General features: G+C 32.5%; 2 protein-coding genes across 8 annotated transcripts in view; both read right to left on the minus strand.

Moving 5' to 3' along the window:
• Positions 1–22,113, minus strand: part of LOC115889648 (nucleolar protein dao-5-like) — a 260,773-nt gene that overhangs the window by 135,509 nt on the left and 103,151 nt on the right. The gene's annotated exons all lie outside the window — the stretch shown is intronic.
• The window catches only part of LOC115889647, a 127,532-nt gene that overhangs the window by 2,506 nt on the left and 102,913 nt on the right, over positions 1–22,113 (minus strand). For 3 of the 7 annotated variants that reach the window (XM_030909695.1, XM_030909699.1, XM_030909697.1), the window contains exon 2: positions 7,332–11,679. In XM_030909695.1, coding sequence (XP_030765555.1) covers positions 7,861–11,679 — 3,819 coding nt within the window. In that variant the 3' untranslated portion in view covers positions 7,332–7,860. Of the gene's footprint in view, positions 1–7,331; positions 11,680–18,930; positions 19,006–21,609; positions 21,664–22,113 lie in introns of those variants that run through there. The other 4 variants (XM_030909696.1, XM_030909700.1, XM_030909698.1 and 1 more) reach the window with 4 other exon arrangements.

Below are 22,113 nucleotides of genomic sequence, written 5' to 3' on the forward strand. Positions count from 1 at the left end.
ATTTTGTGTCAGTTAAAACACACAAAAAAAAATTTCAGAAATTTGCCGAAAATGCAAACTTATCCTACATCAGAAAGAATTGATATGATTCCAACTTTCTTTCAATTAATAGAATACTTAAATGCTCCTGATTTTATCTAGTCTCTTTTTTTATGGGGATATGTTAAAGACAGTGTTTACAAAACTCGACTATTGTCGACAACATGAGAGAAATTATTGTAGCTGCTTTTCGAGGTAGAACTCCACATATGCTTTTTAAAATGCAAAGATCCTTTTGAAAAGACAATCATTTTATGCAGTTAACAGGAAAGGAAGCATTTTAAGTATTTGATTTCATTTTAGCTAATTTTTGTCACATAATTATAGTTTTATATCTAGTTTTAATTCTGTAATAACTAAAATATGTTTTAAACGTGTATCTTTTTATTACCCTTGAGTATTTTACTCTACAATCTTTAACTTTTGTTAAATTAACAAAAGGTATATCACAGTGTATCACACAGCCCCCCTAGATATTTTCAAATAATAAAGATCTATACTGACGCAAAATCATAAAAATTAAAATATACAGGGTTGTTCACCACATACGACACGGAGTATTATAGCTAAACGACTAGATTTTTACAAATTGTAAGTTTTGGGTTCGTTGAAGGACTATTAGAGCTACAATTTAAAAATATTTTTACAAGATACAGAGTGTCCCGAATAAATAAAAAATATTAAAGTTGTATTATTTTAAATGGAACACCCTATATATTATTACATTTTGAGTTTCTACGATTAAAATAAACGTAAATTTGATTAAGGTTTATTACACTTAAACCTTACCGTTTTTGAAATATTTTCAATTTTGTGAAATTGCAGTATACATTTTAAGGCTTCATTTTTCCGAGGGTATCAAAGTTTTTAATACTAAATATTTACTGAAGTTTATTTATTGATCAGTTATTGTGTTGCAATAATAAAAACTTTACTACCTTATACAGAGTGTCTAAAAATTTATTTTAAATAATTACTAGCTTTAAACGGCAATAACTTGTTTGATTTAAATGGAACACCACGTATGTTTTATGAGAATCAGATGCACAATTTAATTGTCCATCAAATTGTACCGTTTTTTACCTATCTTTTCAAGTTTCCGTAGAAAATGCATTTTCTTGTAATTTAGAACTCATTTATCAATATACCCATGGAATACTGACATTTTAGATTATTTTTAAAGATGTACCAAATTTTTAAAGAGTACAGATACTAATATTGTCGATATAGTTCGTTTAGTTCATTAAAAAATAAAAAAAACTGTTTAAATATTTGTTAAAGAGGACCAAAATATAATTCCAGTATTGAAACTACATTAATTGACTGTTTACGTTGATTAATAATAATTGCTTAAAATACTAAAAAGCTGAATTATGTATGTGTATTAGACAGTGTGGTAAAAAGTAACACCTTAAAAATGATATTTAATTTTTTGACAAATGCTTATTTATAACAACAGATACGTTCATTTTCATAACTTATTAATATATTGATTTCTGATTCAAATCCATATTTAATTAGAATAATTTATTAACGAATACAATTAAGTATGTAGTTAATTAGTATTTGGGCGGAAATACTGATGGTTTATTTAATTAATGGTATACTCTTTTATAAAGATTTAAATAGTTTTCTTTTTGCATACAAATGGCCTAGTAATATTATCGTTTTACTAAAAACGATAATATTACTAGCCTGTACATTTTGTACATTTGTTGTTTTAAAAACAATCTAAAATGTCAATATTCCATGGGTATATTGATAAATGAGGTCTAAATTATAAGGAAATGCATTTTCTACGAAAACTTGAAGGAATAGGTAAGAAGTGGTATAATACAATTTGATAGACCGTTAAATTGTGCATCTGATTCTCATAAAATATACAGGGTGTTCTATTAAAAGTAAATAAGTTATTGCCGTTTAAAGCTAGTAATTATTTAAAATAAATTTTTAGACACTCTGTATAAGGTAGTATAATTTTTATTATTGCAACACAATAACTGATCAATAAATAATCTTCAGTAAATATTTAGTATTAAAAACTTTGATATCCTCGGAGAAATGAAGCCTTAAAATTTATACTGCAATTTCGCAAAATTGAAAATATTTCAAAAACGGTAAGGTTTAAATGTAATAAACCTTAATCAAATTTACCTTTATTTTAATCGTAGAAACTAAAAATGCAATAATATACAGGGTGTTCCATTTAAGAAAATACAACTTTGATATTTTTTATTTATTTGGGACACTCTGTATCTTGTAAAAATATTTTTAAATTGTAGCTCTAATAGTCCTTCAACGAACCCAAAACTTACAATTTGTAAAAATCTAATCGTTTAGCTACAATATTCCGTGTCGTATGTGGTGAACAACCCTGTATAAGAAAATCTTTGTCTGAGGGGTAGGCAACCTTAATAATATTTTGAAGATATTTACATTGAAACTACTAATATCTGAAATAACCTACATATTATGCTCACAAAATTGCATTTCAATACAAACTGTCCTTCTCCTAGGAGCCTCCGCGGCGTATGAGAGGCGCCACCCTGTACAACTAAATAATCCGTTAAGTAGTAAAACTTATCTTTGTCATTTCCGAAAATATAGCAAAAAAGTTAAAATTTCCGGTTTTTAAAGTAAATGGTTATTAAAGTATGGTTTAGGTATGTGGATGATATTTTTGCTGTTTTTGACACACATTCAGACACCATAGATAATTTTATTTCTAAGTTAAATAATCGTTTTCCTTCCATTAAATTTACGCATAAAATTGAGAACAACGACAGATTACCATTTCTAGATGTATTAGTTATTATAAATACTAATAATTGCCTGGAATTTGATATATATATATATATATATAGGAAAAATACGACCACACGCAGATATATTCCTAATGAATCACATCATAGTGTTGAACATAAAATGGCTAGTTTAAATTTCTTAGTTCATAGATTACTTAGTTTCCCACTTTCCAACGAAAGATATGAAATAGAAAGAGATTACATTAGGAATGTAGCTGAGTGTAATGGATATTCTCCTTCACTAGTTGATAAATTAATTAGAAAACGTAGGTATAGGTTAATGATTTCTGAAAATTCGACTTTTCAAGTGGAGAAAGATACGTCTAAATATTTTTCGATACCGTTTGATAGAGAGTTATCCCGTGGTCTAAAAGGAATTTTTAAGAATGTCAATTATAAACTTGTGTATAGTGCTAATAATAAATTACAACAATTATTAGGTAATCCAAAAGATAAAACACCTCCACTAGAAAGGTCGGGTATTTATGAAATTTCTTGTAAAGATTGTAATCAGAAATATGTTGGGCAAACGAGAAGATCAATATTAACTAGATTTAAAGAACATTTAGCTCAGATAAGATATGGTAGACCGGATAAATCTTGCGTTGCCGAACATATTGTTGATAATGAACATTGTATAGATCTTAATAATTTAAAATTAATTAAACAAGTCTCAAAGTACAGGCAATTAGATGCATATGAAAGCATCAGAATTAATAATTGTAAAGATAGTATGAACAGAGTCAAAGGTCCAATTCCTTCAAGGTCTTTGTTCCTACTACTCTAGTGGCGTAAATCTAACTGTTACGCTCAGTTGGCTCTGACTCGGTTGGCTAGATTTTGCCACGCCCACTCGGTGCCCACTGAGCGAGTATATAAACGCTCAACTTGTAGATTGTACTTTAGTTTATAATCATCTGCTGATGATGCTAACATGGTTAGCGAAACGCGCGTCCAGTGTAAAATAAAAGTGTTTTGGTGTATTGTGGTGATTTAGTGTTTTTATTTTGCAATGACTGGCATAAAAATTCGACCGAACGAATCACTATCAGTCTTGATTTGTCCGGACGCGACTGGACTGTACACGACGTGTTTTGTTTGCATGACTGTCCTAGATTGGATTCAGCAACGTCCGACGTGACTGATCGTGACTGGATTGGACTGTGTTGGTGCGAAATGGCCCTAACCATGTTAGCATCATCAACAGATGATTAAAACTCACATGAGTTTTAATCATCTCAAAAGTAAAGTGCTTTGGTGTATTGTGGTGAATTAGTGTTTTATTTGGGTATTGTAACACCAAAGGTAACCCCCAACTGTAATCTGGATTTTTTATGTCCATTTTTTCGAATGTTATGACATCGAATATTAACTAATGATTATGATGATGTATTTTAATAAACTGTGCTTATGACGTCCAAAATACCGTATGATCGATTAAAAACGGTGTCCAGTTGGCTTGGAAATGACGATCGTTCACATTCGCCATTCGCCATATAACTTTACATATAAAATGACAGCGATCTTCATTTCATAACCATCGCTGACGCCGTTTTTTTTTCAAGTCATACGGTACATTGATGTAGAAAACTATAGAAAACCGGAAATTTCATTTTTGCCGCCATATATTCGAAAAGCGCAAAGTTAATCTTCAGAAAAAGAAAACAAAAATTAATTTTCAGAATATGATATTGGATTTGGCACATCCCAAAGCGCAGGTCTTTATGATAACGTCATAACATGGATGCGATGAAAAATGGACCAAGCAAGATGGTGCAACACAATTTTGCGATGAGCTTTATACAATTCCTACACATAATACGCTGCAAACATAAAAATATTCAAAATATTCCTTTAATTAAAATGCTTAATTCCAACAGTTTTATCTATTAACTTTTCCATTATCAGAAAATTATAATATAGATAAACTTAACGTTGACATATACAAATCTTTATAGATATTACATTACTAGACATAAAATGACTCTAAAGCCCCATTCAAAACCTCGAAATTAGTGGAATAAATTTGTGGTTTCATTTATACTTCATACTTAAGAGTTTACGATCATTCACAATGTCTAAAAAAATACAATTAAAATTAACAGAATATCCTAGCAACAGAGTTTGCTGTAATCAGTTGCATCCATAGATAAAGCATAAGAATTAGATTTTAATACAATAAACTTTTGATTTCTAACCATAATTTCTCTTGACGGGTGATAATACTGATAATCCAAAACCAAAATAACATTAGTTGTAAATTTTGAAGTATATTTAGTTGAAAAAGTTAAAGTTTGTTAACTTTTTCTGCTAATTGAAAATTACTACCACTAATTTTGACGTTCTAAATGATTACCTTGAAATTAGGGGAACAAACTTCTATGCCAATTGAAACTACTAATGTATTCCATTAATCTGGAGGTTCATTCTGATCTGGAGCTCATTCGACTCCTCTAATTTCAATGTAAGCATTCAGAACGTCAAAATTAGTGGTACTAATTTACAATTGGTGCAAAAAGTTAACAAACTATTAACTTCTTTCACTAATTATACTTCAAAATTTAAGAGTAATGTTATTTTGGCCTTTGATTATCATCTGTCAAGAGAAATTGTCTTAGAAATAAAAAGTTTATTGTTTTATCAGCTAATTATTACAACTGACTATCGCAAGCTGTTGCTAGGATATTCTATTAGTTTTGATTCTGTTTGTTAAACATTGTGAATGTGATCGTATACCCTCAAGTATAAAGTATAATTGAAACCACTAATTTATTCCACTAATTTCGAGGTTCTGAATAAAGCTTAAGAATCCAAAATTATATATCTGTATGAAATAGATAATAAAGGTGGGTGTTTAAATAATAGTTTCTGATTCATGCTGAACAAAATAAATATATTCGTTGTCTCGTAAGATTGTGTAAATAATAGAAAATCTTATCTCTAAAAACTAAGATAGGTATGTCATTCATTAACCAGTTGTCTCTAAAGTATACAAAATCACATTAAAACTATAAATGTATGTACAAAACAAAATAACATTTAGGTACGAATAGAATAATATACAGGGTGTCCCAGGCTGAGCATGCATTAGAAGTTTCTAGAGAACCACAATATCTAGATCGGAGATTTTTTGCACATCATTGTTTTACAATGAGATCTATCGATTAAAAATATTATCAATATGGCGGCACTTTGACAGCAACTTTCTTATTTTAAATGGCTACCCCAATTTTTTATTATACATTTATCTGTAAAATTTTATGAATTTTGATATCAAACACTCTATATCCAACATTAACCGTTTCTGAGAAAAAAAATATTTAAAATTTTTAGAGGAAAAAAACTACCTGTCAAAAAAATTTGTATAGCCTAAAACTCAAATTTAATGATTACCACAGTCACTGTGACATAAAGAGAAGACATATGGCTATATATTTCAAAAATTAAATTGTTAGAATGTCATACAGTAATGACGTTAGCTGTCATTGAATTGAGAGATTAAACAATTATCGTAAATAATTTTATTCAAATGGAAACCAACTTTTTTATTTCACTAGTGAAAAGGTTTTCCAATTCGTTACTTTTTGAGTATACATGTTCCTATACCTAAAATAAATCGTTTTTGAGCTATTTAAGATTTAGTTTGAAAACGTATATTTTCCTTGATTTTATCTAGATTCCTTTGACAGTAAGTGTCAAATTGTCAGACAATTTATTTCAATCTATCAAAAAACTAATTATTTGAATTTTCTCTATTATAAATACTGCCTGCCTTAAGAGTTTAAAAAGTGTATTTATAAAAATATATCTCGTATTTTCGCTCTTTAGTGATATGTAATAGTTGATATTATTAATAATGTACCGCATGATCGAAAAAAAACAGTTCAAGTTGGCTTGGAACTGATAATCTATAAAATACTGCTTTTTGAACAAAGTGTCACAATATGACATGGCCAGATCTATTGTTTTGCATCACTTGACGTTTAAAGTCATAAGCTACTGGTTAAAATCAAGAAAAATATACGCTTTAAAAATAAATCTTAAATAACTTAAAAACAATTTATTTTAGGTATAGGAACATGTATAGTCAAAAAGTAACGAACTGAAAAGTATTTTCACTAGTAAAATAAAAAAAAGTGGGTTTCCATTTAAAACAAATGATTTTTGATAATTTTTAATCGCTCAATTCCCTGACGTTTAGGCTATACACAAATTTTTTTCGTCCAAAAATGTTAATTTTTTTTTCTCAAAAACGGTTAATGTTTGGTATAGAGGGTTTAATATCAAAATTCATAAAATTTTACAGAGAATTTAAGTATGTATTAAAAAATGGGGGCACCCATTTAAAATAAGAAAGTAGCTATATTGAAAGTAGCTCCGGAAGTGCCGCCATATTGAAAATATTTTTAATCGATAGATCTCGTGAAACGATGTGCAAAAAATCTCCGATCTGGATATTATACTTTTCTAGAAACTTCTAATGCACGCTCAGCCTGGAACACCCTGTATATTGCCGCAAAATATAAATAGTAATACTTTTATCGAAAAATTTACAAATCATATTAAAAATAGATAATAAGATACAAAATCTATCTATGCTACATCTATATTTTAAATATACAAACAATCGAAAAAAAACACAATAGAGGTAATTATTCATTCTTAATTCATGCCTGGTCAATATTAGTTACAATAATGATATGACAAATATTGTACGAAAAACAAAATGTTAATTTTCATTTGTAGTACCATCAGAGTTGTACCTATTCATATATTATTAAATTTAATAGACATAAAATTACTGAATAAGAAAAATGGTCCAATAAAGATACACTCTTCAGGCTTATAAAGTGATGTGATGTCAGAGGTAAAATATTTTGTTTTATGCACCAAAAAGCTCAATAGAAAATAATACTTGTTTTTAACCTGAATTGACATGATTTACGTTATTTACAAGGTATTCGGTAGTCTAATATCAGATCGTATCTATACAAACTTACTTCTATCTCTGATGGTACTACAAAAACAAAGCGACAACGAAAGACATAACGGCAAACAGCAAGCCAAGAACGGTGGTGATGTCGACGTAAGCCAGCTGGTGGGCGCATGCGAGCCCGTAAGTGCACGCCACCGCCACCTTGGCCGGATCGTGGTACCAGCACTCCCCCGGCTTCTTGGCATCGAAATCATCGAGATCATCCCGACTCCTAGAAGCCCCCGGGAGTGGCTGGAGGTCCAGATCTCTGGACGTGCACTTTCGGGCGGTCTCCAGCACCAGCCGCGGGCTCTTGAGCGATTCCAGCTTTAAAGGGGGTTGTTTAGAGGGAGTTGAGGGACAAGCTGCAGCGCTACGCTCACCTTCCTGTTCCTGTGTCGTCGTTTCAATGTTGTCGTAGATCGAATCGGTTTTTGCTTCGAACTTCGGCACCTGGATGTCGTCGATGTCCTTTTTCAGCTCCTGGAACGTGGCCACCAGCTCGTGTTTTCTCTCTTCGAACGGCGACTGGCATTTTTGGAACTCCTCCTTCTCCACCTCCTTCTCCATCAAATCCACATCGATTTTGTCATCTTCAGAATCAATATTTTCATAGTCATGCTCGGACTCTTGACTTGTTTTACTACTCGCATCGAAACAAGACTGCACGATCACAGCAGACTCAACAGGAGGTATTTGCACCTTAATTTCCTGAACCACCTCGCAAGGAGCTTCGTTCTTGTCAACGACAGCCTTCAAAAGTTTTTGACAAGGTTTCAAATCTACCTCCTCCTCTTTCTTACAACGTTTCTGTTCGAGCTCCTCCAATTCTTTAGTTATTCTTTCAGTAGTTACTTTGGCTTCTTCAGCGAGAGCGTTGAGCAAATCATCCAAAGAGGAATTGTCAGATTTGTCATCCTCCAAAGCCGATTTAGGAATAGGAGTCGATTCTTTCGTAGGCGTACGCTGAAGCTTCCTTTCTGGAGTCAAACCCTTCGGTGGACGAGAAGACATCTGGTTATCAGCGTTCTTCAAACCGTTAAGAAACTTCCTGCGACTCTCCCGAAAAGCATCACCGTTAGGTCTCACCTCTGTATCACTCATAAACGCTTTTCTAGTATTACAAATATTCTTTCCCTTCTCCTGAAGCACCTGTCTGGCTATCTCCATAGCATCAGCAATATCGGTCAAAGTTTTATTCTTAAGTTCATTTTCAACATCTTCTTCACTACTCCTGGCGGATTTTCCAAGAATATTACCAATATTAGCCGATAAAGACCTGACGGCTCGTCGCTTTTTCAAATAATTCAAATCCAAACCCGAATGAGGTAGAACAGGTTCTTTATTGGAGTCCTTTCTGAGATTTCTGAAAGCGAGATCGTCCTTGACTATGTCAGGAATTTTGGTTTGTTTATGGACAGGTGTGTAAACGTTTTCAGGGGTCGCGTGGAGGTAGTCACTGTTAGCTGAAGGAGTCACAGGTCCTAAAGGAATACCGAAAGGTGGTTGAGTTTCAATGACTCTAGGTGTGCCCTGAGCGTGTTTGAGGTTTCTATATGTCACGTCATCAAAGGTTGTATCTGGTTCTTTGCTGACTTTGGTCTCTTTTTTACGTTCGCCTTCACTATCGTAAGCTGCCTGAATCGGAGACGACAGCAAGTAACTTACTTTGGATATGACAGACTGTGGGTCACTGATAGTGACGGCTTTTTCCCTCACTAATTTTCTGTTATACATATCGTCCTCTTTGGTATCCGGTATCCTGCTTCTGCGTACCAGTCTCTTCTTTTTAGGTCCATCCACCTGATCGAACGGTTCATAACTGAAGCTCGAATCACTTAAAGCTCCTTTTTTACCTTTGGAATTAGCTTTCTTAGCTTCCTCTGCCTTCTGGATTAGAGTTTCTTTCTCTCTTTGCTCAGCTCTGTCCAGCAAGTTCTCATCCCCCAATCTTAGACTGTTATAAATAGCTTCGAGTTCATCTAAAGCTTCCTCCAAGTTAGTCGATTTCCTATTAGAATCTTCTAACTCGGTTTTGTGAATCTCCTTCACTGTGGGTGACACAGGTTTAAAAGGACTGGCCCCTCTAGACGCTTCTAAGTTCGAACTCTCATTCAAAACAGGACTAGGAAAATAAACTTGGCTCTGAACTCGAGTTTGGCTAGTGAACATCTGAGGACTGTTCGAGACTGGTTTTGAAACCGGCTTGGGCACCTGGTTTTCTTCCCTTTGCTTCCAGAATTCCATAGCTTTCTGCGTGGGGGAATCTTTTCTAGGTTCTACCTTATTACTACTACTCTGTATCACTATAGGTTTTCTACTTCTTGGGTATCGATCTGCTAGGTAATTATAACCGTCCACGGTATGTCTTTCGTCCCTACGAGTCAGGTATCGATAAGGTTTTGGTTCGGGAGTGGTCGAAGCAGGTCTAATAGTAGCCTGAAGGTTAAATGAATCTGAAGGTATGTGAACCTCCGAGTTTGATCTAGAACTAGGACCGAAGTTAAAAGAACCCATTTTGGGTTGTAAAAACTTATTTCCCGCAGAGTTAAAGGACTTGGATTTGGTCTGTCCTAAACTACTATCTAAATAGAAGGTATTGGGTCTACTATTCTCGAAATAATGCGATACAACCGTCCTATTCGGATCCCTTGGAGGTGGCTGAGGAGGCTGTCTAGCACAGTTCACCTGACCCGAGTCTATTAGACTGAAATTCCTATAACCTCTTGCACTCGGTCTCATAATAGGAAACTGAACGTGCATGATGTTGTTATCTTCGAAAGAAGGAGCTTTGTGAATGTTGGCGTCACAGGAAATGCTTCTCTGGCTGTTGTTATAGTCGTTCATAGAAAGAGGAGGCTTATAGGAGGGATTACTGGTTGAATTACTCACTCGGTATTTTCCGTGAGCTCCGTGACTAGGAGGAGGAATGGTACTAAGCCCCGAAATATTCGATGAATCGATACTACTGTGGTCAGTTCTCACAGCCATAGGCAAATTTGGACTCCTACTAGGCGACCTGGTATCGTCCGCGTCAGATTTAGACAACCTCAAATAGTTATGAGGATTCTCTCCATCTCTTGAGTGTCTTTTTAAGTATCTCTCAGTTCGGGCTGATCGCGATTTTCGACTATGCCCATTGTCGCTTATCGGTCTCGCCAAACTCTCATCACTTCTCATACGTAACGATGAATTAGATCTTAAAGAAGAGTCTTCGTCAGAACTGCTTTCGTTGTTGATTGCGGTTCTTCTAGCGGCAGCTCGAGCTTTGATCATACCTTTTCCTTTCTTCTTTGATATGCTGTCAGCTGAACCGAGCGAGCCCACACTGACCACTGAGGAATTTAAGTTAGTAAACGAGTTGTAAGAGTTCTGAGATTGAGGAGGGTTATTCGAGGGTATCAGAGGTAAAGTTCGACCAATATAATTCGAGAAACCTCCTGAAGGATCGGAAAGAATCCCTGTATCTTCGTGGTGATTGTAAGCAGGAGCTTTGGAAAGCACCACGTGGTCAAAACCACCCAAAGTTTTAGGTTTTCGTCGTTTCCCATCACTTTTTCGTCTACGCCTATTCAGAAACCCCTTCTTCCTGTCCTCATCGCTGCTGCTTTCACTTTCATCCTTCTTTTTTCTCCGGAACAAGCTGCCTATAGACCATTTCTTCTCCTTCTTCGTAGTTTTTTCGGGAAAATCGTAGCTGTAGCTGAGGGTGGAGCGCTTGGTGGGGTAGAAGTCGGGCGGACTGCGGTAGATAGCGATCTCCTCCGTACTGTTCATGGTGGCGTAGGGAGGAGGCTCATCTTTGTCCCTGATCCGAATGTTGGTTTGGGAAGACCACAGACGCGGTCTGTTGCTCACCGTCTGTAACAAGCGGAAAAAAATACATATCAATTGGGATTTCGTTACTTGGACAAACTGTAAAGTCGCATCGCGAGTTGGAGCCTTATTCGGTATCTTTTTCTACATTTCTTATTGCATCGATCGGTTCGATAGTTACAGAATGGGGCTCCTGATCGAGAAGCGACGGAACCGCGACCGCCTAGTGCGTTGGAGCCTTAAATTTGCTAGAGGAAAAAACCGCAAAATGTATTTTATTACTAATGAAGTGTATCTATGAAATAATACTTTTGCAGATGTTGGTTCTGAATGATACCGGATATTTTAAATAAACCACAAAGTTTATATAAGGCGAAATTTCATAATATACTTAGTCAAACTTGAAAGATAAACATTCCGGTGTTTTTTTAACCATAGTAAATTTTTGTTATTTTTAATATAAAATTCAATTGAAGTGATTAAAAAGTACTCCCTCAATGCAAAAAGAAATGCAACGAAGTTACAATTAAGGAATAAATAATGAATCAAATTCAATTCAAATTTCACTGGTCTGAAATGACGCGTAGAAAACTGTGACGTCACCTATCAGCATTTGACTGAATAGTTGACAGAGGGCGCGAGCTTCTGAAGAATAATATTATGGCGTGTCTAGTTCTCTGCTACCGTATTTACACCATATATCTTAAAATTACGTTAGATTTTTCTATTTTTATTAAGATCGTTAAAAAATACGTTTTTATGTGGGATTATTCTTTATTACCCCAATATTAAATTTACTTTTATATTTTTTACTACTAGAAATTAAATCTTAAATTTTTATAATTAACAGGTTACTGCCATTTTTATCGAAGCACTAAACACTACCAAAGTTGTTCGGATGTTCGAAGCGTTCGAGGGCATACCGTGACACTATTGATAGGTGACGTCAGAGATTGCAAAAGTGTAAATTTGAAATTCTTAATATTATAACAGGCCCAGACAAAGTCGTCAAAGAGTCACAACTCAACAACAAGACCGCTTTGTGTGCCAAATTGCTAGAAGAAATCCCGATGTTTCTCATCCAGGGCTACAAAGACCACTTCTGGTAGATACAGGTCTGAACGTTTCAGTTGAAACCATAAGAAAAAGGCTTCCTGCTCGAGGGTTGTACAGTAGGAGAGTTAGGGTCCCACAGTTACTCGGCAAAATAAAATAAACCCGCTAAATTGGTGCCTTCAACATCAAAACTGTACAATTCAGAATTGGCAAAATGTTCTTTTTTCGGATGAGGCCAGAATTGGCCTAAGATCAGATCACCATCGAATACGGGCTTTCAGAGCTTCAGGAAGACGAGTGAGACTCCCGGCTGTCAAATCTGTTCCAAGCATATAAAGGAGCAACTGTAATGTTCTGAGAGGATTTTTTACTGGGAGCAAAAACTCCATTGGTACCACTTCAACAAACTTTAACGGGTCGGATGTAAGTTGATTTAGTGCTAGAACCAATCGTTATAGGCTTTGGAGAGCTGCAATTGGAGATAATTTTAACTAGGATACATTAAAATACGCAACCAACCGTCCAATTAGATGAAAGAGGTACGTACCCTATCGTTGGGTATTGTGCAATCACGTGATGCTCATGTCGTATGACGGTTAAATCTTTGGTTAGAATTTTTGTTGTTGTTTTTACCTGTTTTTACAGTTTTTACTTTATTTTTCTATTTACATCAGATTTATATTTTGTAATTGCCTATCAGACAATACGTATTTAGAAAAATAATAAGAATTAGGATCGTGTTTTTTTTTAAATCCTGGATATTTGGAACCCTTGATAACATAACTGCTTTTGATATAAAAAGTGCATTTTTGATTATTTACTTGGGCTAGGATATTAAAATATCGGTTGGATTGTACGACATAAATAGATGTAGGTATGATTATTTATATATATGTATGTATTTATAAAGCTTACTATCTGTTTTGCATTTTCAGTTTTTGATCAGACATTTCATTTTATTTGTGAAATGCCCACAAAAAAGCTTCCCATGATTCAACATCAGTGTGTTTGCTGCATAATGGATCATTCCTGCTGAATTTTTAGATCATTTGAAGACTACATGGAAAAAACCAGATAATATGTTACATTTTCATAGAAATTGATAGCGAGACAATTTTATAGGCAAGTGTTAGCATTATTCGAGGCACCATCAAAGAAAGCAATAATAATATGCTTAGTCCCAGAGATATTACAGCTTAGTTATTTTGCCCTACAGGAGAAAAACCAGAGTAGTTCACTCGTAATTGCATTTTCTCGGCTCCAGTTAAAATGAACAAAGCTGGTTTTTCCTGTGGTCTTCATTTGAAATAACGTAAATAAATGTTTATACATATGTATGTGATGATTAAATTGGTGTTAAGGAAATAAAAATGTTTTTCGATATTAATATATACCTATATATGTATATTTATTTTGAAATAAATTACACTTTTAACAGTTTAATGGAGTTTTTAAAGCCAGTTATAATATTTATATTTTAAAAACTTGAAATCATGTGGATGTAATCACGCATTAAACCACAGACTAACTTATATAAGTCAAAAAGTAGATTTTAGTGTTAACTTTATATAACTTGTAAGTAAAATAATAAATAAAACAAATATGAAAAAACCAACAATTCTAATGTATATATTAAAATACAGTACAATAATAGGTATCTGATACCCTCACTTAACGTAGAATAATATTCTACCCAACTCAATACTATGTCCAACATGAGTTTCAAATATATCGGGCCCTAATCGTTCCTGAAAATAATATTTTTTTACATTGTTATACCATATTCTAAACTATTTAATATTTCAGTCACTTAAAAAGTTAATTTGTATTGAATAATTGTCTACCATTAAAGCAAATTTGGACTAGTATTTTTAATGGGCATATTCTGTGTATGGATATAGGTACTTCCTCCAGATTTTGGGTTCAACCAATTTATTCTTAAAACCTGAAACATCTACGTATAAAAAATAGACAGGTTACTAATTATAATAAAATTTACCCTTAGAATTATACTTCTTTAACAAATAATTTCCATTGGTATACTTTTCCATGACAAGTAATCAACTTCCTAACATTTTTTAATTGATGTAATACTTCCTCATGATGCGAAAAGAAAATCTTTTCTTTAGCACACAAAGGACAAACGATATGTTGGCTTACTTTCAGATTAGTTACTTTTCCATAGATATCCTCATGTCAATTCAAAGACGATGAACATGAAAATGATCATCACATGAAACATCACAAACTAAAAACCTAATAAACAAGTTTATATCGAATATAGAAATAAATTTAGTGTTCTTACCTATTGTCGTCCAAATCCACGTTAATAGATAATTAATTTTTGGATTTTATCTTTTATTTTTAAATATATCTTTCGAACTACTGGTTTTAGTAATTATTAATTTAAACGAACTAAAAAGTCAAAAATAATAAACAATTCTCTTGTCAATTGTCAATTTTCTCCAGGCACCGAACATTATCGATAACGCACGATCTACGACGATTACTCCTTTGATCTGATTGGACGGTTCAATGACGGTTGGTTGCGTATTTTAATGTATTCATGCACGATAATGCACCTCCCCATACCAGCAGAGTGGCTATAGGGAATGTCTGGAAACGCAAGATGTCATAGTTTAGGAATGGCCTGCATGTTCACCAGATCTAAACTCTATCGTACAATTGTGGGACCAACTCAAAAGAAGGGTTAGAGCTCGCTAGAGCACAGCTTATTGATGCAGCATTAGCAGAATGATTAAATATACCCCAAGAGAACGTTGATAATTTAATAAAAAGCAAGACAGCGCGGATAGAAATTTGCATAAGGGCTAGAGGTGGGAACACATGGATTATTAAAATTATCAATTTTCTTCTTGTTTTTGGTTTTTGTCAATTTAAAATGTAAATCTTATTTCGTATTAGAAATAAAAAAACACCATTGTGTTTATTTTGGGAACTGATTAATTTATTTTATTGCTATATGGATTATATTTTTCATTAAAAGTCTTTGGCAAGGAACGTGTTTATTATAATTTATTACTCAAGCGAATAAAACTTTTTAGATTAGTAAAAACACGACAGCTGCTTCAACTACGGTAACAATTAGTAGTGGGAACTATCGAATGAATACTATCGAAACATTCGATAGTTGCAAATCATTCGAATAATTCGATAGTTAGAAAATATTCGTTGAAAACTATTCGAATAAAAATTATCGAATAGATCCGTCATCTGCCTTGAAATATTGTATTCTAGTAATTCGGCAGCAAAAACCATTCATTTATAAAATTCATTCATTTATTCGTCAGGATCGATTATAATAAAATATTAACTGAATTTTAGTTGTCGCCCGGCGACGTAGGTTTCTTTCCGAGAAACCCGACAGCGGTCGGTGGCAATGCTATGAAAGAAGCCGGCATCTTTGATTTTTTGCGGAGTCAGATATAGATAAGGACACCTTATTTTTTTTATTGAGGTGCTAGTATTTACACAGAAAATACATTATGAAGGGCGCTGTTGCAATATTTTGGTATTAGTTGATATTAGCAAAGAATATTATTGTTTGGCTTTAGTTAGTTAGGGTTAGTATGTCTATATATTCTGCATTTTTTTTATTAATATTCTGTTGTTACACTGCAATAATACTTGTTATTTTGGATGTAGGAAAATTATTTTTAATGTTTTTAAGCAAAGACTGGTTTAATAAATAATAATAACAGTAATAATTTGTTATACCTTAACATTACATTAACTTTACATTAACAACAAAATTTAAAATCATTTAATATAAATATTTTTTTTAAGTAGTAGCAAAATATAAACAACAAATTAGATGTCAAAATTATTTATATTTTTTTGTTTTCACTCTTGGCTTTAGGTCGTTGGGGTTGCAAAGATGTTTCTAGATTTTGTTCATTATTTTTTTATTTTGTGACGACGTTTCGACAGTATATGTCTTTTTCAAGCCTCTTGAAAGTAGATTCTTACAGAGTTAAAATTTGTTAAACTGGACAACACAATAACACATATTAACTATTGTTTTTAATTGTTTTTGGACATTACACTTTACTACGAGCACGTACGTATTTCCTTGCAGATCGCTCTGTATAAAACACATTTATAGGTTCAATACCCGATGTCTACTCTCAGTAGACATCGACAACGACCTAAAGCCAAGAGTGAAAACAAAAAAATATATAGTATACAGGTCAAAGAAACGAAACAAAAAAAAAATTATTTATATTAGATCCTATTTAAAAATAATATAGTCTAAATTTTTTGTGTGTGGCAACGTTGGTTTATTAAATAATAATAATTACAGAACTAATTTGTTATATTAACAACAAATTTTAAAATCATGAAATATAAACATTTATTAATTTTCTAAGCATGCAGTGTAATGGAAGGAAAATATAAATAAAAATTAGAAATCAAAATTATTTATATTAGGTGCTTTATATTACTATTTAAAAATTATATTTACTTTTACTGGCATTTACTTTAAAAAATAAATGAAATATTTCTTCGCAAAAAACTACATGTAAGAGAAATAGCATAAACAAAATACAAACATCGTTAACTTTTTTTTTAAATTGGGACGTGTAAAACTTTCATTTTAATTTTCTCACCCCATAGTTTGAGTTCGATAACCATTTACTTAACTACATTACTTAAATATGATTATTAAGTTCAACTAATTAATATTATTAAAACATCTAAAATACAAATATGTATTTTTAAAATTAATTGTAAGTTCATCTCATCTCTCTTAAAAATTGCTACCTCTCAAAATTTCCCATTAAAAAATAGCCATATACCATATAAAATTAAATAATTGAAAGATCGGACTACGGAAAACCACACAAATTTTCGGAAAACTTTTGACCACCTGCACATGCACACAATCGTCAATAAATAAAATTAAAAAATAACTACTATTTTAGTATTTTAACTATTTTAATAAACGCAAAAATAGCACAGTATTTATACGGCAAAGTTATAAAAATTTGGAAGAACTAATAATGCACTGACGCATACAAAAATCAAACGAATACTAAATTTCATTTATCAAAAGCATTTGATAGTCGTGGCTCAACGATAACCATTTAGTCGCACGGCGAGGTTGTCACATATGCTTTAGTATACAAATGAATGAATGATTTTATTCGAATAAAACCATTCGATAGTTGAAATCATTCATTCATTAACCATTCGATAGTCTAATTCATTCGATAGTTCCCATCGCTAGTAACAATCATAGTTTTTCCACATTAAGCCTTTTTCTTTAGGCCGCGCTGCATAAATCCGCAACAAAGATGCAGACTGTATATCCGAAATGTCTACGAAATCTCAACTTACATCATCCAGGAAACGTAGGATCTTACCGTACAAAAGAACCGAAACAATCGGTTAGATTACGTAAAGCGAATTTATAGTAACATCAGTTGGTGCGAGAAATTATTAAATTAAATGCGACCATTCATGTTTTCGTTAGGTGAAAAATGTAAACAGGCGAGTCACAGGATGTCGAAAATTATTAGTAGGTATGCGTGGGCAAAGAAGCTGTTCTATCTCGCGCGCACACGCTTTTGGTACCCTTGCCAAAAAATGATCTAAACGATGTACGAGGATGTGAGCAATAACATACTATAAACGTGAATTATGAATACACGGTCGTAATTCTATCAAAAAATCAGAGTAAAAAAGTATATAAGCAAGAAATATACCGTGCTTTTATTTTAACTTTTATTTTGTGAATATACCGGGTGCGTCTCAAAAGTGGCTCACCCCCTATAACTTTTTTATTTTTTCAGTTTAAAAAAACGAGATTTGGTATGTTAGTATATGACATAAATTACAATTGATTGTCGTATTCAATTATTTTCGATCACTTCCTGTATCACCAAAAATGAATACAACTTTTGATTTTTAAATAGTATCCTCGGTATTTTTTACTTTATTCGATAGATAATAACATATGTCAACTTTTGACATTTTCGCATATGGTTTGGTTTGAAATTGTAAAATGGTGTGTGGTATCAAATTACTCGTAAAAAATGCTTTTTCCAAATATGCTAATGAGCCACCTCGTTTCATTTGAAAAAATTGAAATATGATTTAAAATACGATTTGATGATACGATTGAAAAATATGTCTTTTTGCGGACGACACTAGCTTCACTTGGAGCAACAAGGACATCGCGGCACTTCATAGGATTATATCAAATGACTTAATCACCATTAAATCTTGGTGCGATTCGAACCTTCTGAGTCTCAACATTTCTAAAACTAAGGCTTTGCCGTATAAAAACTCGTTGCGGCCTTTTGTACTTAACAACACCACCATTGACGTCGTAAAATCTGTAAAATTCTTAGGGCTTGTTGTGGACAATTCTCTGAAATGGGACATACATATCGAAGCTTTGTCGAAAAAATTGAACTCTGCCTGTTTTGCATTAAGGTCTGTTTCTAAGGAGCTTAACTTGTCAGTGGCTAGAACTGAAAAAAAAAAAAAATAAAAAAGTTATAGGCGTGAGCGACTTTTGAGACACACCCGGTATATAAAACTCCGTATACTCTTTGGTATGTTAGTATATAACATAAACGAGGATTGATTGATATATTCAATTATTAGTTTTGATCCTCGTTTTGATCACTTCAATTGAAATTGAAATGAAAGGATTATTTAGTAAATTTTTGATTATTGAATGGTACCCTCTGTATTTTTTTACTTTATTGGTAGAAAATGACAATAGTCTCAATAGAATAACGTACAATATGTCAATTTTTGACATTTTCGCTTAAAATAGTATTTTAAATTTCAATCTAGAGTGTCATGACTAAAAACCACTAATATTTAATCAAGGAGACTTGAAAAATAAATTTGACCGTCTAATGTTTTTCGTGACTTCCTGGCCATGTAAAAGATACCAAAATCGTATTTTTAATCATAAGTCAGTTTTTTCAAATGGAACGAGGATGGCTCATTACCATATTTCAAAAAAGCATTTTTTAAGAATAATTTGGTACAACATACTTGGTATTTAGAGTCAAATTGTCGTTATGAACACATACACCCATTATACTCTAGATTGATATTTAAAATATTATTTTCTAAGCGTAAATGTCAAAAGTTGACATATGACATGTCATTCTATCCAGAGTGTCATTTTGTATCAAATAAAGTAAAAAAGATACAATAGTTTATATGTCTGTTTTACTCAATACGTCAATTGTCCTGACTAGTGTAACGATCACTAAAAATGTAACCAATGATATCCTTTTTTTTTGAGAATGAGTTTTGAAGAAATGAATTCATATAATGACGTAGAATATCTGAAGACATTTAAGCATAATTATAAGATTAAGGATTATGGTGTTTAATTTAAATTTGTGTTATTTGCTTAACTTTTTAAATAATAATTAATGAAACGATACTAATATATTCCTAACATTTGCAGATGACTGCACAATTTATTTATCTCTATTTGATTCAATTAAAAGTGTCTCTTTAATTGATTTTTAACCTCACTTACCAGTTACCAAAATATTAAATTAATAAAATTTTAACACGCGACTTATGACCTAACTTTATCTCAAGGATAAATTGACTTGCTTATTTTTCAGAATAATAATTAGAAAATATAAATTATCTTTCTAGTAAAATCTTCTGAAAAAGAAATATATTTAATACATTTGCCACATGAATTATAAATAAAACTATACTATTAAATTTTCTAATTCTTAGTACATTACAAAATATATTATGATACAAAATTACATAGGTACCTACATAGAAATTATAGTTTTTTTTCCATAGAGAAGTGGAAAACTTAATATACCAATGATTCTACATTTAGAGTTTTATTATAAGAACAAGATTTGAATTAAAATTAGATTTCTATGTTGATTATTTTGCGGGTTACTGGTTTAATTTTAGTTGATATTGATTTACTACAACATTGAATTTTATTTTGTAAAATGGCCGTTCTAGTATTTAATATATTTTTTGCCGCGCCGCACATAATTTTTGAGAATGTTTCTCTGAAGCTGATTTACATAAGATGTTTCTCGTCACATCAAGTTATGTAGGCACATAAATTGTGTGCAATTAACTTATTTTGATCCAAAAAATACGTATGTTCTATGTCCACGGAATATTGCTCCCTCTATATTTTGTATGTCCACGGAGATAGGTATACAGGGTGAGTTTTCTACGATGTTCTCTATGGGTATCTCGGAAACTACTGGAGATAGAGATTCGGTTAAATAGAGAACGAAATGCAGTTTTGTGAGGTCATAAATATGCGCCTTTCAGATTTTTGAAAAAGTTCATGGCTTACTAGATATTTCGAAAAAACAAATTTCGGCTATTTTAAAAATGGTCTCTAAAAAGTCCCATTATAATCTATTTTAGACAAAAAGTTTTCAGATAAAAGTTGTAGATAATCACATCCTTAATGAGATGTGTTCTCCGTTTCTCTCTAAAGCCTGTCATTTTTGACATATGACACAAACTTCCACCCTTTTTAAAACATTTTAAAATGGCCATTTTTAAAAGACCATTTTTAAAATTCCCAAAATTTGTTTTTTTTTTCGAAATATCTAGAACATGAACTTTTTCAAAAATCTGAAAGGCGCATATTTATGACCCCACAAAACTGCAATTCTTTCCCCATTTAACTGACTAAATTGATCTCCATTAGTTTCCGAGATACCCATAGAGAACATCATAGAAAACTCACCCCGTAGATACCCGACGCACTGTTGCAGACGACTCTGTGTTAACGAGTGATTTCTGTCGAGTGAACTCACCCTGTATATTAATCATATGGTGTGTATTACGTAACGTAATGTAAGTTAGAGTATTAATCATGTTAAGGTAAAGTAGGTAAACGAAACAATATTCGTTACTTACGCGAGAGTGATTCGAGCTAAAACAACAAACCATGTCCAGGAACAACGGAATAAAGACTGACAAAAACCTCTCTAGTTGTCTTTTTTTTCGCGAATCGTATGAATTATTCCGCGAATGAAATCATCCGTTCCATATATGGAGTGTTTCAAATACGGCAATTGTTACATTAAAATAACACTCACGTCGTCATAACTTTTTCCTTTATTAACATGAAACGAAGGACGATAATAATGTGTGAGATTGTTAGAAAGGAGAAAAAGATTAAAGACTCGTTAAAAGAAAGAGTGAAGATTATAAAAAAGGCTGTCATATGGATGTCAAGTGCTACCTAAAGAAGCTAAACCATGTAAAACCAAAAGGAACTCTTTGCTGCGGATTCTGCGATAAAGATTCTGAAACCAAAGCAAACTGTAAATGAACGAAGCAATTCCAAAATAATATGACAGTAGAAAGAGTATACCGAGTACGTCTCGAAAGTGGCTCACCCCTATAACTTTTTTATTG

This window comes from Sitophilus oryzae, unplaced genomic scaffold (genome assembly GCF_002938485.1).
Source record: "Sitophilus oryzae breed Bouriz unplaced genomic scaffold, Soryzae_2.0 scaffold_817_pilon_pilon, whole genome shotgun sequence".
NCBI classification, from domain to species: domain Eukaryota; kingdom Metazoa; phylum Arthropoda; class Insecta; order Coleoptera; family Curculionidae; genus Sitophilus; species Sitophilus oryzae.